Source organism: Choloepus didactylus, chromosome 19 (assembly GCF_015220235.1).
Source record: "Choloepus didactylus isolate mChoDid1 chromosome 19, mChoDid1.pri, whole genome shotgun sequence".
NCBI classification, from domain to species: domain Eukaryota; kingdom Metazoa; phylum Chordata; class Mammalia; order Pilosa; family Megalonychidae; genus Choloepus; species Choloepus didactylus.
The window spans coordinates 8433315-8446436 of NC_051325.1; the positions used below are offsets into that span (position 1 = coordinate 8433315).

Below are 13122 nucleotides of genomic sequence, written 5' to 3' on the forward strand. Positions count from 1 at the left end.
AACCCACAGGACAAAGTCCATTAGATTTCAAAGTCTGAGAGTCATTTACAGAACAATGTTGCATCCTTGGAGCTTGAGAGAGCGGGAGTCTAACCCTTCCCAAGGGCCTTTTCGGCAGCCCTTTCCTCTCCAAACGCTTGGGTGAGTGCTCCAACACTTCCACACATTGGGGAGACCACCTTCTTGGCCCCACCCTCTTCAAACCTCGGGGCAGTTCCCGGATTCCCTTCCATCTCCGGGGCACACGCTCAACCCCTTCAGAACAGTGTGGTGGCAGCCAGGCTCTCCTCAATTCCCTGGAAATGTGCTCCACCCTCTTTGGGACCTGAGGTGGCAAAACTCTTCCCGAGCATCGAGGCAGAAAGCCCGCCCTCGACCTCCAGGGCAAACTCACCCTTTCCATGCATGTGGGCTGCTCCGCTCTCCCAGCCCTAAACCTCTTGACTCCAGACCTCAACCTCCATGGCTCTGTCTTTAAAGAGATTTTTCCTTTAATTTTTTCCTTGTCTGTCTCCTCCAGTCCAGACTGGCAATGGCTCTGTCTATAAAGATCTCGCAAAAATTCTGTTGGCTTTGCATGAAGCACACAAGGATCAAAGCCATCAGACAATAGGAGTTTCCGCAAATCCTTTCTGCTTAACTCCTTATCCAATCTTGGCTTGTCCTCAGGTTGGGCTGTAGCTTCTGGGATTCCACCCCCTGGAAGCCTGTAATTTTCCAAGCCATCAGTTTCTGATTTCTTGGAACCCAAGAGTTCAGTTCTAAGTTTATCTCTCTCTGCTCGCATTTTACTATAAGCTGCAAGGAGAAGCCAGGATACGTCCTCCACACGTAGTCTGGAGATCTCCTCAGCTAAGTATTCCAGGTTGTTGCTTCCAGATTCTTCCTTCCATCTGACACCAGGACTCAATTTTGCCAAATTTTGTGCCACTTTAAAACAAGGATCACCTTTCTTCCAGTTTGCAACAACACATTCATCATTTCTACTCAAGTCCTCATCAGAAGTATCTTTAGAGTCCATATTTCCACAAACAGTCTCTTTAAAACAGTTTTGGCCTTTTCTATCAAGCTCGTCCCAATTCTTCCAGAATCTTCCCCTTATCCATTTAAAAAGCCATTCCAACATGTTTGGTATTTGCAAACTCAGCAGCAAAAGCACCCCTCTCCTGGTACCAAAATCTGTTCTAGTTTGCTAATGCTGCAGAATGCAAAACACCAGAGATGGATAGGCTTTTATAAAATGGGGGGTTATTTAGCTACACAGTCACAGTCTTAAGGCCACAAAACGTCCAGTAACACATCAGCAATCGGGTACCTTCACCGGAGGATGGCCAATGGCCTCCGGAAAACCTCTGTTAGCTAGGAAGGCAGCTGGCATCTGCTCCAAAGCTCCAGCCTCAAAACGGCTTTCTCCCAGGACGTTCCTTTCTAGCAAGCTTGCTTCTCTTCAAAACATCACTCCCAGCTGCACTCTCTTTCCTCTTTGAGTCAGCTCATTTATATAGCTCCACCGATCAAGGCCCACCCCAAATGGGTGGGGCCAAGCCTCCATGGGAACATCTCATCAAAATTATTTCCCACAGCTGGTTGGGGCACACTCCAAGCAAATCTAACCAACACCAAAACTTCTGCCCCACACAAGACCACAAAGATAATGGCATTTGGGGGACACAATACACTCAAACCGGCACAGAGGATAAAACACATAAAGAAGGAGAGAGATGAAACCAAGAGAAGCTCACAAAGAAAAAGGCTGAGAGGAGGAGGAGGAGCTGAGAGAGGAAGCCACTGAAGCCAGAAGTTGAAAGCAACACAACCTGGGAGAGAAGGACCAGCAGATGCCTGCCACGTGCCTTCCCATGTCCTGCTGATGCCTTAGTTTGGACATTTTCACGGCCTTAGAATTGTAAATTTGTAAACTAATAAATTCCCGTTGTAAAAGCCAACCCATCGCTGGTATATTACATTCTGGCAGCTTTAGCATAATGAAATGGATTTTGTCTGTGATCACTCTCCTGCATGACAAACTCTCTGGGTTTGGTACTTTCCACAGAGTGGAGCAAAACGTCAGGAAGATATATTTATTTTCTGTGAGAAACTTAGACAACACCTAGCTTCAGGGACCCCAAATTTACTGGTTGAGCTGGTGTGACCTGCCAGTGATGGTGTGGCTCTCGTCTCACGGGAACCCTGTCTGTGTCTGGGTCCTTTGGTTGACAAGGAGCGCCTTGGGGGAATTTTTCTCTTCTGAGTGTGGCTACTGCTTTATATTTCCATGGCAGCTCCTTGTGGTTATGGGTCATGTAGCATGAGGAATTTCAGATTTGGTTTATGAGCCTGTACAGCTGAATTTCCTGGGTGGAAAGTCTCTCAGCGGTAGAGTGAGCAAAACTTTATCACCGTGAAGTCAGATACAGTGGCTTCCATGATTCAGGGTCAGAGGAGAGTGTAGGGGGAGACTGTGCTCATGGGCCTGGTTCCATGAGGCCTGCACGGCCATCCATGCTCCCCTCCTCTTCTTCAACATGTTCTCTCAGCACCTCCATCTCTCAGACAGAGCTGGCTGAAGAAGACACCAACGGGAGGGTGAGATGTGGGCCTTGAGGGCATTGAGTGGGTGGGTCACCGAGCAGCAATTGGCATCCATCCTGGGCTTTGCAGAGAGGGTGGGACCCAAAGCTTTATGCCGGCCCCTGCTTCTGGAAGATGGGGCCTGAGATTACAGACAAGCCTGGCTCTGCTTTGGGGGAAGTTTCTGGATTTTTAGGGAAGATGCAGAGGACTGTGGTTCTCTGCCTCTCCCTGCACCTAGGATGTATTTTTCTGGGTTCAGTTTCAGTGTTGAGTTTCTGCTGTCCCTTGATGGCCAGAGCTGTGTCGCTGACAGCGTCTCAGGGATGGGGAGATTGGAGCAGAGCCTGCGAATTCACCCCCAGGAGCTCACGGGTGGGGCAAGCCTCTGGCTGTGCTGCACACCAGCTGGGCTGTTGGCAAAGGGAGTGGATGATTCTCTAGACTCTTCATTCACCATGAAATGCCCCTGGCTGGAGATGTGGGGCCCCTGAAGAGGGGCTTGCATGCTTGGGGGTGTCAGGGAGAGCTGGCAGATGGGGTTCCCTGGATCCTCTATCCCGCAGGATGGAGAGGGTGGGACAGGTTGGTTGTGGAGGCTCCTCCTTCCATCCCTTTCCCCCCTTCCTGGCTAACCCCAGCCTTGGGAAGTGTCCAGGAGGAAGTGTGTGCTGGGAGCTGGAAAAGAGACCTGGAGGTACAAAGGAACAGAGGGGGTGACATGAGGGTGTGGGTAGAAGGAGGGACAGGGAAGGAGATGGGGGAAGAGAAGGGAGAGAGAGTAGTTGGTCTTTGGGTGCTATTGGTGACCAGCCAGGTGTGAAGACTGCATCCTTCCTCTGCTGTGACACTGGCTCAGTCCCCTTGGGTGCCCCCCCAAGTAGGGCAGTGCCCGGCCCCAGGCTGTCCCTGGGACAAGGCTGCCCTGGGCCTGGGCCAAGCTCTGTGAACTGTGCTGGCTGTTGGGGCCACCATTTGTCCCATGCCCTGGCCCTCCCATCCCAAGGGCTGGGACCTTGGGGACTGCATTTCCAGGACCCCTTGCCCTCAGGGGTTCCCTCTAGATTTGACAATGACAGCAAAGTGCAGGAGGCTTGGGAGGAGATGGAGGCAGACCTGTGGGATTGGGCAGGTGGTAGTGGGAGGGATGTGTGGTAGCTTCCAGGCCTTCTCTGCTAAACCCCAAGGTAAACAGTGTTGCGTTCCTGAGACTCCTGCCCCTTCCTAAGTAGTGTTGGCTTTCCCTGACCTCTGCTTCCTGATCTTTTCCACAGGGTTTTGTAGATACCAGTTCCTGCAATTAAATCCCCTTCTACACAGGACACCTACAAGAGTTTCTGTTTTCTGACAGAAGCCTTTCCCAGTTTCCCTTAATCACCAAGGTCTGGAGTGGCAGGTAGATTTATCCCAGTTTTCAGATGAGGATACACTTAACTCCTGCAAGTTGGGATCGGCACCTCATTCTCTCTGATGCCAGAGCCTGGTTCTCGGTCCTGAGCCCAGGAAGCTGGAGTGGCGCAACTCCTGGAGCACAGAGCCTGCTCGATGCTACACGCAGGCTCTCGGGGTGCAGCTGGTTCCAGCAGGCGGGTGGCAGCCTTTCCCAGCTCAGATGTGTGCAGCTCTTCTTGGAGGCTCCTTTAACTTTGGCAGCCTTTCCCTTACAGTGAGAAGAAAATGAAAAGAAAGACAGCCATGGATCATCACTGGAGGTGGTCCTTCCCATTTGGCATGTCAAAGGGTGGAACATTTTCCTGCTGGTGGGTTGATGGCCACCTGTGTCTTCTCAGGTCAGGAGCATGTAGGGGTCCAAAGATCAACCGGCGTGCGTGTCTGAGCACCCAGGCCCCGTGCTGCCCTGTGCCTTGAGGTCTTGCCCCTCCACCCTCATGTGCTGTTTCCATTCATTCAACAAATATCTATCGAGCACCTTCTATAAGCAAGGCTTGGGTTCTAGACACTGGGAATAAAACCATAAACAGAACACCAAAATCTGTCCCAGTACAGCTTGTATTCTAGTGGGGCAGATGGACAGTCTAGAAGATGAGTATGTCAGCTAGGGATAAGTTTATTTAATGAATCTTAACTGCCAAAGCACTTGTAGGAAATGAGCAAATCATGCATTCTCGATTTGTTTACAGTTTAAGAACAACAATGAACAAAGACGGCTTATCTTACTTCCCTGGCTGTCATCAGGAAATGGCTAGGATGCAAAGATACTTACAAATATTAGCCATGAAAAAACAGCCTTGCTTGGCAGCTAGATAATAAACACCAGCATATTTCTGTCTCACCTTCCTCTGAATGCTGTTTTCAGCTGTTCCTTCTGTTTGGGACTAAACTTAGATTCTGAGGCTTGGTGGGGCAGCGGATGCATTTATATCAACTGGATTTGGGCCAGCGTGGTGTCAATTTCAAATACTTGCTGTCGGATTACATCTTGCATTGGATAAATTATTCCCAGCTGATGCTTGAGAGTTGACTACAGAAGGCCCCGTTTCCTGCTCCCACAGCTGGTCAGCCAACATCTTACCTGTGTCAGTACCAGAAAACAAGGCCAAATTCATGTATTTGTGCATGTCATTTGCATATGCCCACTCAGGTGTCTCCATTGGGGACAAATTTAAATATCCTGTTTATTATATGCTTGACCAATGTTGTCTTTCTCCTTGCACTTAAAAATATAGCTCTACTCATTGTAGTGAGTTTGTTTCTCAAAAAGCTGCGTGTCTACGTGCCTTTGCCCAGCAGGATGCTAAATAAGAAGAGCCTGCTGGTGACAAGAAAGCCAGTATTTCCTGTAGCTACAACCCAACGTGCTGGCCACTGGAGTGATGGCATTATTTTTTTGGTATAGAAATCGCTTTTTGGTGAGTGGAGGTCTCTGAGAAGTCCTGGATATCTGAGAACATGCTTTTGAATAGTTTCTGGGTACTTGGAGTGACTGGATCACTCGGGCAACATTTATTTTTCAGTGATTTGAAGACGTAGGTTTGCTGACCATATTTCCAAGGCTACAAGTCGGGAAATGACTGCTAATGTACTTAGTGAAAAAAGTCAAATTGAAAAAATAATCGGCTAGCTGGAAAGACAAGTCGCAGTTGAGACAGAATTAAATAGGGATAAATGGAAAGTCTACTTTCAAACATAATTCCATGTTGTGGCCGCACAACATTGTGAATGTATTTGATGCTACTGAATTGCACAGTTCAAAAGGGTTAAAATGGGCAGCTTTACATTATGCGTATTTTATCACAGTAAAGACATAAGAGAAAATTCCATGACTATAAGACGGGAGATCCTGGCTTAAAAGTAACTGTCATGGGTCTTAGGGAGTGGAGGATCAGTGAACTTGTTGAATTTGAGCCATCTGGGTCAGGTATTAAAAATTAATGCACTCTTGTGGTGGTTCATATCCGGGCTGTGCGGGGCGCTGAGCTCCGCCGACTGTGCCTCTGCTGTCTCTTTAACGTGAGAGTAAGCAATGCGGAGGGATGGAAAATCGCAGAGCTGCAGATGTCACTAGACGAGGAGATCCTGTCTGGCAAGAAGGCGCTGACAGAGAGTTATCAGAACCTGGCACAAGTGGCTGACTACTGTGAGAACAACTACATACAGGCTACAGTAAAGAGAAAAGCTTTAGAAGAGACCAAAGCCTACACAACTCAATCCCTAGCTAGTGTTGCTTATCAAATAAATGCACTGGCCAACAATGTCCTCCAGCTGCTGGACATCCAAGCCTTACAGCTTCGGAGAATGGAGTCTTCCGTCAATCATATCTCACAGACGGTGGACATTCATAAAGAGAAGGTGGCTCGAAGAGAGATTGGTATTTTGACAATAAATAAAAATACATCAAGAACTCACGAAATAATAGCACCTGCAAATATGGAGTGCCCTGTGAGGTATATCCAGAAACCTATCAACTATACAGTTTTGGATGATGTGGGCTGTGGTGTCAAGCATGGAAATAACCAGCCTGCAAGAACTTGCACACTGTTGAGAACAAATCCTCCTACTCAGAAACCAGCAAGTCCTCCCATGTCATGCTGGGGAACACTGGAACGGAATACTCCTTACAAAATCCTGGAACCTGTTAAACCCCCAACAGTTCCTAATGACTACATGACGAGTCCTGCTAGGCTTGGAAGTCAGCATCGTCCAGGCAGGACAGCCTCTTTAAATCAGGGACCAAGGACACACAGTGGACGTAGTGGAGGAAGTGGAGGTCGGGAGAACAGTGGAAGCAGCAGTATTGGCATTCCCATCGCCATGCCTATACCTTCCCCACCCGTGGTTGGACTGGTTGCTGATAGTCCAACTCCACCCCCACCACCTCCACCAGACGACATTCCCATGTTTGATGATTCTCCACCTCCGCCACCACCACCTCCAGTGGATTACGAAGATGAGGAGGCTGCAGTAGTTCAGGATAATGATCCATATGCAGATGGGGATTCTGCCTGGGCCCTTAAGAATTACACTGAGAAAGTTGTTGCAATACACGATTATAGAAAAGACAAGGATGATGAGCTGTCCTTTAGGGAGGGTGCCATCATTTACATTATCAAGAATGATGACGGCTGGCATGTGAAGGTGACTGTGACCGAGTGACTGATCTGTTCCCTGGGAACTATGTTGAATCATGCACTATATTGATAAAACTTTTTTGCTTTTAAAGTAAAAAAAAAAAAATTAATGCACTCTTAATTTAAATTATTAAAAAATGAGTTGAGGCCAAGGGTCTGGGTACCCATAAACTGCACTGGGCTGCCTCCAGGGGGTGTGGAGTTCCATTTGGTAACTTGGGGTCATGGAGGGTCTGGATGAGAGAACCTAGGCAAGTCTTCAAAGATGATGTGAAGGGGTTTTCAGGAACTGACAAACTGTCATGGAATCACAAATTAGATTTATTCTAGGCAGCTGCAAGGGGCGGGGCTAGGACCACAGGGTGGAATTTGAAAAGCTGCAAATCTTGGTCCAATTTTTGGAAGACTGTCACCCTTTGAAAGTTACAAAGAAAGGGGCAGCCTCCAGAGGTGTGGCTTCTGGCAGTGAGATGTTTAAGCAGAGGCTGGTCGGCTGTGGGGCAGGAGTGTGGTAGCAGTCTTCCAGAACCCCAGGAAGACAGTACTGGTGACCTTCAACAACTTTTCACCTCAAAGTTTAGGGCCTTGGCAGAGCAAATACAAAGTGGAGTGAGGTTTACCTGCTTGCCTGGAAGTCTGAATCAAATGCTTTATCAGAAACCTCTCCTTGAGGCAGCAACAAAAGTGTGGTACCCGTCAGGCCAGTGCTAGCTCCTGGGTGCCTGTTCTCTCTGCAGACATCCCACCAAACGACAGACCAGCTGCCCATCCCATTGTTGGGGTGGCCCTTATCTTCTGCTCCCCACCCAGGGATAAACTCACTCATTCCTTTCCCCTCTGCTGCTTCTCAGCTCCTCACCAAAGCCAACTTTTCTGAAGAGCTTTCCTTGATCCTCCTGCCATACATGATCCACCCAAGCGCAAGTGATAAATGCCCCTCACACACACCCCATTCTTGTCCCCAGCCGGAGCATTGCTATTGGACAAGGACACTTGTCTTTTATTTCCTTTGTCTGCCAATACCTCCCAATCATCTCCACAGCCCTGGAAAATAAACTTGAACATCTTAGGAATTCACCAAAAGTGAGTTACCTGATTTTAGTCATTTTGGAAAATGATCTCTCAAACAGAGGTTTCTGGGAGTTTCCATTCATGGGGAAGGTTATACCTACTAAGAGTCTGGCACCATTCTGGGTGGGTCTCGTGTCTCATTGATTCTTGGAACAGTTATGTAAGGTGGATGGCACCTGCTGGTTTCCAGACTTGCAGGTGGAAGCTAAGAAAGGTAAGCCCCTGCCTGGGTAGCTATATATACAGTGTGTGTATATGAATGTGTCTATTTACAGTATATCTAACCCAGGGCTCTGCCTGGAAACTCCTCCGTCCTTAACTTCAATTTCCAGCAATTCCCCGAGGCTCAGACCCTTTGAGCAATGACATGCTCCGGCAATTTTTCCCTGAACTGACTGTGAGTTACTCGTCTGCCATCCCAGCCTCTTTCCCTGGAGCCAAGGGATGTTTCTGGGCCCCAGATTCCGTGGAGTTCGGTGTTGGGAACTGCAGGGATGCTCCAGCCTTCTTCATAAACTTAGGCAAGGGGTGGGCGGAGCGCCACTCGATGGTGCCTTTGTCATTCTCAGAAATGCTTAGAAGAGAAAAACTGTAGAGGCCGAGCTGGAATCCCTGGCTTAGGAGACCAGGGAAACAACGAGCCCCTGAGGTTCCTCCCGCACTGGTTTCCCGGGCTGCCCCTTGCTGAGCATCACCCTCCTCGGGCGCCCTGTCCCTGAGGATCTTCTGGACAGAGCGGATCTCTGCCAGAGCCTCTCGGGGGCCGGGGAAGCAGGGGCACGGGGCAGGTCCGGGTCCCGTGGAGCCATCGAGGTATGGGGCCTGAGCTCCCCCACCTTATGTCTTCTCCGGTACTTGGTCTTCTTTGCATTGGAAGTGATGCAGTAAAATCAAACTACATGAAACAAAATGGGGAAACGATCGGCAATTGCAAAGCCCGTGGTAACGCTGGGCCAGGGACTGGCAAGGCCTAGACCCGAAGAGCCGCAGGCTGCAGCACTCCGGGCTGCTTTCTCCCCATGGGTCCCTCTGATTGGCCCAGCTGTGACCACGTGCCAGCCCCTGAACCAATTATCGAGCCCGAGGAGAACCGGGCTCTGATTGGTGGACCCAAACCTCGCGATGACGTCCGAAGTGGAGGGAGGGCTCAGTTCTGCAGAAACTGGGGATGTCGGTGTGGGGCAGGAGGGGGATGGGGAAGCTGCAGGGGGGGGAGCACGAGGTGGGGGTGTCCTGGGGTGGGGAAGCTGGGGGTGCCCCCCCCACATCTCCCTGTCCAGATGTGCCCCCTCTTCTTAGCACGGGAGAATCGCTGGGAGTGTTGGATGAAAAGTGGGGTGCTGTCACCACCCCGGCCTGCCTCTGGGCTGCAGGGAGGGCCCTTTCCTCCTGCCCTCCTTCTTTCTATCACTCCCAATTCCACTGTTGCCTTTGGGTGTGGGTTGGGAGGAGGCATCAGCATTGGCACCACGCCGATGCTGGGCAGTTTTCCACAAGAGCTAGCTGGGCTCCACTGGGCGTGGGTGGGTCCAGACAGTGGGGCCTTAGGGCTCCCCTCCCCAGGAAATGGCTTCCTGATGAAATCTGCCCTTCGTGGAGGAGGCAAACATGTTCAGAAGTCTCAGGAGTAGGCTGATTATGCTTTGGACACTTGGGCTCTCTGGTAATGAAGCCCTGTTCCAACTGGACACCAGAACAGAGTACTTTCATCTCAGCCACATGGCTGTAAATCTGTCCATATCTGTCTACACAGTTAAAAATGTTTCCTTATGGAAAAGAACTTTCTGTGCTGCTCTGGGCCCAGGGCTGGGTGTCCGGTCCCTGCAAGTGACCTGATGGTTCTATCCTAGCTGATGCTGCCTTTTGTCCCTCCCCCGCCCCTAATACTCTTCACCTCCCTGTGCCATAGGGAGCTGCTGGAGACCACATGCCGCCTGGCCAACACGCTGAAGAAGCATGGAGTGCGCCGAGGGGACCGCGTGGCCATCTACCTGCCTGTGTCCCCGCTGGCTGTGGCAGCGATGCTGGCCTGTGCCCGGATTGGGGCTGTCCACACCGTGGTCTTTGCGGGCTTCAGTGCAGATTCCTTGGCTGGGAGGATCAATGATGGTGAGCATGTGGGCAGGGGGCAGGAGGAGCCCAGAATCTCATGGTCCTTGTCTGCAGGGACTTGGAGTGGAGATGGACAGCAAAAGTTACAGAGACAGATGACTGATTCTGCCAGGGACAGGCATGTGGCTGGATGAGCACTTATTTGTTCTGTGAGATGAGACTTGAGTGCCTGGGATTTCTCCAGGTGAAGGAGGGAGGGGGGAATTCCAGGTGAGGGAGCAGTCTGGGGACTGGCTGAATGGTGGGTGGGGCCTAGCATGGCTGCAGTGGAGGAGGGGATAAGCCTATGGGTGACGTGAAGCTGGAGATGCACAGGAAGGTCCCATGAACAGGCAGTTGGAAGCCTTCCACCATGGGCACCAAAGGGGCAGGCCATCTTTGGGGGGCCTGGTCAGGTGGGGTTGCGGGTGGTTGGCGACGTCCACAGGTGAGTCTGAGTCTCCCAGATTGTGTGGAGAACAACAGCATCCCTTCTGCTTGGAAGAGGGCCAAGTGGCTGGCTGGTGGCCCCACGTCTGCCATAGGGCTGACCCCTGTTTGAATGAGATCCCAGAGAGAACCCTGAGTTGGCTCCCCAGTCATGTTCTGGAGGCCATCGGGAGCTCTTTGTGTCCTATGGAAGACTTGCCCCTGGATGGTGAGCAGAGCTAGAGGGCTGAGTTCTCAGGCCCCTGCCGATTTAGAAAGGTTTGGAAGCCTTTCCACTGGGACCTAGTCTCTTCATCTCCCCCCACTCTCAAGGGCTGTCATCAGCTCCTACCCTCTTGTGTTTTCTCTCACACCTCTTTAGCACCTGCTGTGCACCAGGGTCTGTTTTAAGCACTTTGCAAAGGTGGTATCTACTAATTTAACTAACTTAATTCTCGCAAAAATGATATGGGATGGTGCTGTCACCATTCCCATTTTAAAGATGAAGAAACAGGCCCAGACTGGTTAGAGGTCACACTGCTAGTAAGTGACAGAGCCACCAGAGTTCATGCTCTTAGCATCACTCCAGGCTGCTCTTTACCCTCTTGGTGGTGTGGCAGTGGTTACCAGGTGATTCTGGTAAGGCTCTTTGAAGAAGCAAGAAGAGATGGCCGATTCTGGGTGACTTAAGCATGATTGGAGATTTAGTAGCTAGGTGCTGGGCAGCTCCCAGAACCTCAGGACTCTTGGTCAACCAGGCTGGGAAAGGGCAGGGCTGGGTCAGCTCTGAGGGCCTCAGCAGGCGAGTCCTGCAACTTTTTTCTAGGACCTTGTCATTAGCGGGCTCTGCCCCCAAACCCTTCAGGTATCAGGTTCCTGGGAACAAAACTCTTGTGGGATATGTGTCTGCTTCCTCTCGGATCAACAAGAGGGTGTCTTCGCTATCTGTTGCTGTGTAACAAACAACTCCAAAATGTAGTTCTTAAAACAATATTTTTATTGGTATATTTCATGGTTCTTTGGGGCAGGAATAAGGCGGGCACAATGGAAAAGTGGGAATGGTTTGGCTTCATCTGGGAAGACTCAAATGTTGGGGGCTGGCCAGGCACCTCTTTCTCTCCACGTGACTAACTTGGGCTTTCTTCTGGTCTGGTGACCCTTGGTGGCAGACTTCTTACACAGTGGGCCAGATTCCAAGAAGGAAGCAGAACCTGCCTGTTCTCTTAGAAGCCAGGCCCAGAACTCATATCAGGTCACCTCTGCCATACTCTGTTGGTCAACCCAGAGTCAAGGGGAGGAGACGTAGACCTTACCTTTTTATGAGAACAGGGTCAAAGAATTTTCAGCCATCTCTAAACCACCCCTGGGAGGGTGGGCATGTTTAGAGAGCATGGCCACCGGGTTCTCCTGGTGAAATGGGTGGCCACCTCTGTTAGTATGTGCTATTCCAGAGGTGCAATCCTCTTTCCTTTATCGTCTCTCTTTCTCTAAGCTGTGTCAAAGTTGGGGAGGGCAGAGGTCAGAACAGCTTCGTGGTCAGCAGAATAATGGCCCCTAACATGTCTACACCCTAATCCCTGGAGTCTGTGACTACGTTATGTTATGTGACAAAAGGGCTTTGCAGATATGATTATGGTTATGAACGTCAAAATGGGGAGATTATACTAGATTACTTGGGTGGGTCCAGTCTAATCACATGAACCCTTAAAAGCAGAGAATCAAAGTGTGAGAATGACTACCCATGAGTGCTGGATTTGAAGACCAAGGGGGCCAGGGAGTACGAGCAGCTTCTAGAAGCTGAGAGTTGCCCCTGGCTGACAAGGAAACAGTCTACAATGGCATGGAACTGAGTTCTGCCAACAACCTGAGTGAGCTTGGAAGTGGATTCTCCCTCAGACCCCCAGAAGCAGACCCAGAGATAAGCATTGAAGTGCAGGCACTTCATTTGAGAGAAGGCCCTTGGAAACAGTGTAGGGGAGTGGGGTGTGAGGCTGGGAAGAGGCCTCAAACCAAACCAGCCTCCACAGAGTGGCTAGAGCTTCATGCCACAGGGAATCCCTGGAAGATAACCTAACCAGTATGCATCAAGGTGACCCCACCCAAAGGAAGAGAGAACTGGAGGGTTTAAACTCCAAATCTTGAGAGTCATGGGTTGGAGCCTGCTCGAGCGGTGATCCGGTTTGCTAGAGCTGCTGTTATGCAAAATACCAGAAATGGATCGGCTTTTATGAAGGGAATTTATTAGGTTACAAATTTACAGTTCTAAGGCCATAAAAGTGTCCAAACTAAGGCAACAACAAGAGGACAACTTCACCGAAGAAAGGCCAATGGTATCCGGAACATCTTTGTCAGCTGGGAAGGCACATGGTTG

General features: G+C 50.2%; 2 protein-coding genes across 2 annotated transcripts in view; both read left to right on the forward strand.

The window, feature by feature from the left end:
- The window catches only part of ACSS1 (acyl-CoA synthetase short chain family member 1), a 50926-nt gene that overhangs the window by 17769 nt on the left and 20035 nt on the right, over window positions 1–13122 (forward strand). Inside the window, exon 3 of the mRNA XM_037810901.1 lies at window positions 10141–10340. Within this exon, the coding sequence (XP_037666829.1) occupies window positions 10141–10340 (200 nt within the window). The remainder of the gene's footprint in view (window positions 1–10140; window positions 10341–13122) is intronic.
- LOC119515135 (abl interactor 1-like) lies at window positions 1863–9406 on the forward strand. The gene has a single exon (XM_037810903.1). The coding sequence runs from the start codon at window positions 6088–6090 to the stop codon at window positions 7183–7185; it is 1098 nt and encodes a 365-aa protein (XP_037666831.1). The 5' UTR covers window positions 1863–6087; the 3' UTR covers window positions 7186–9406.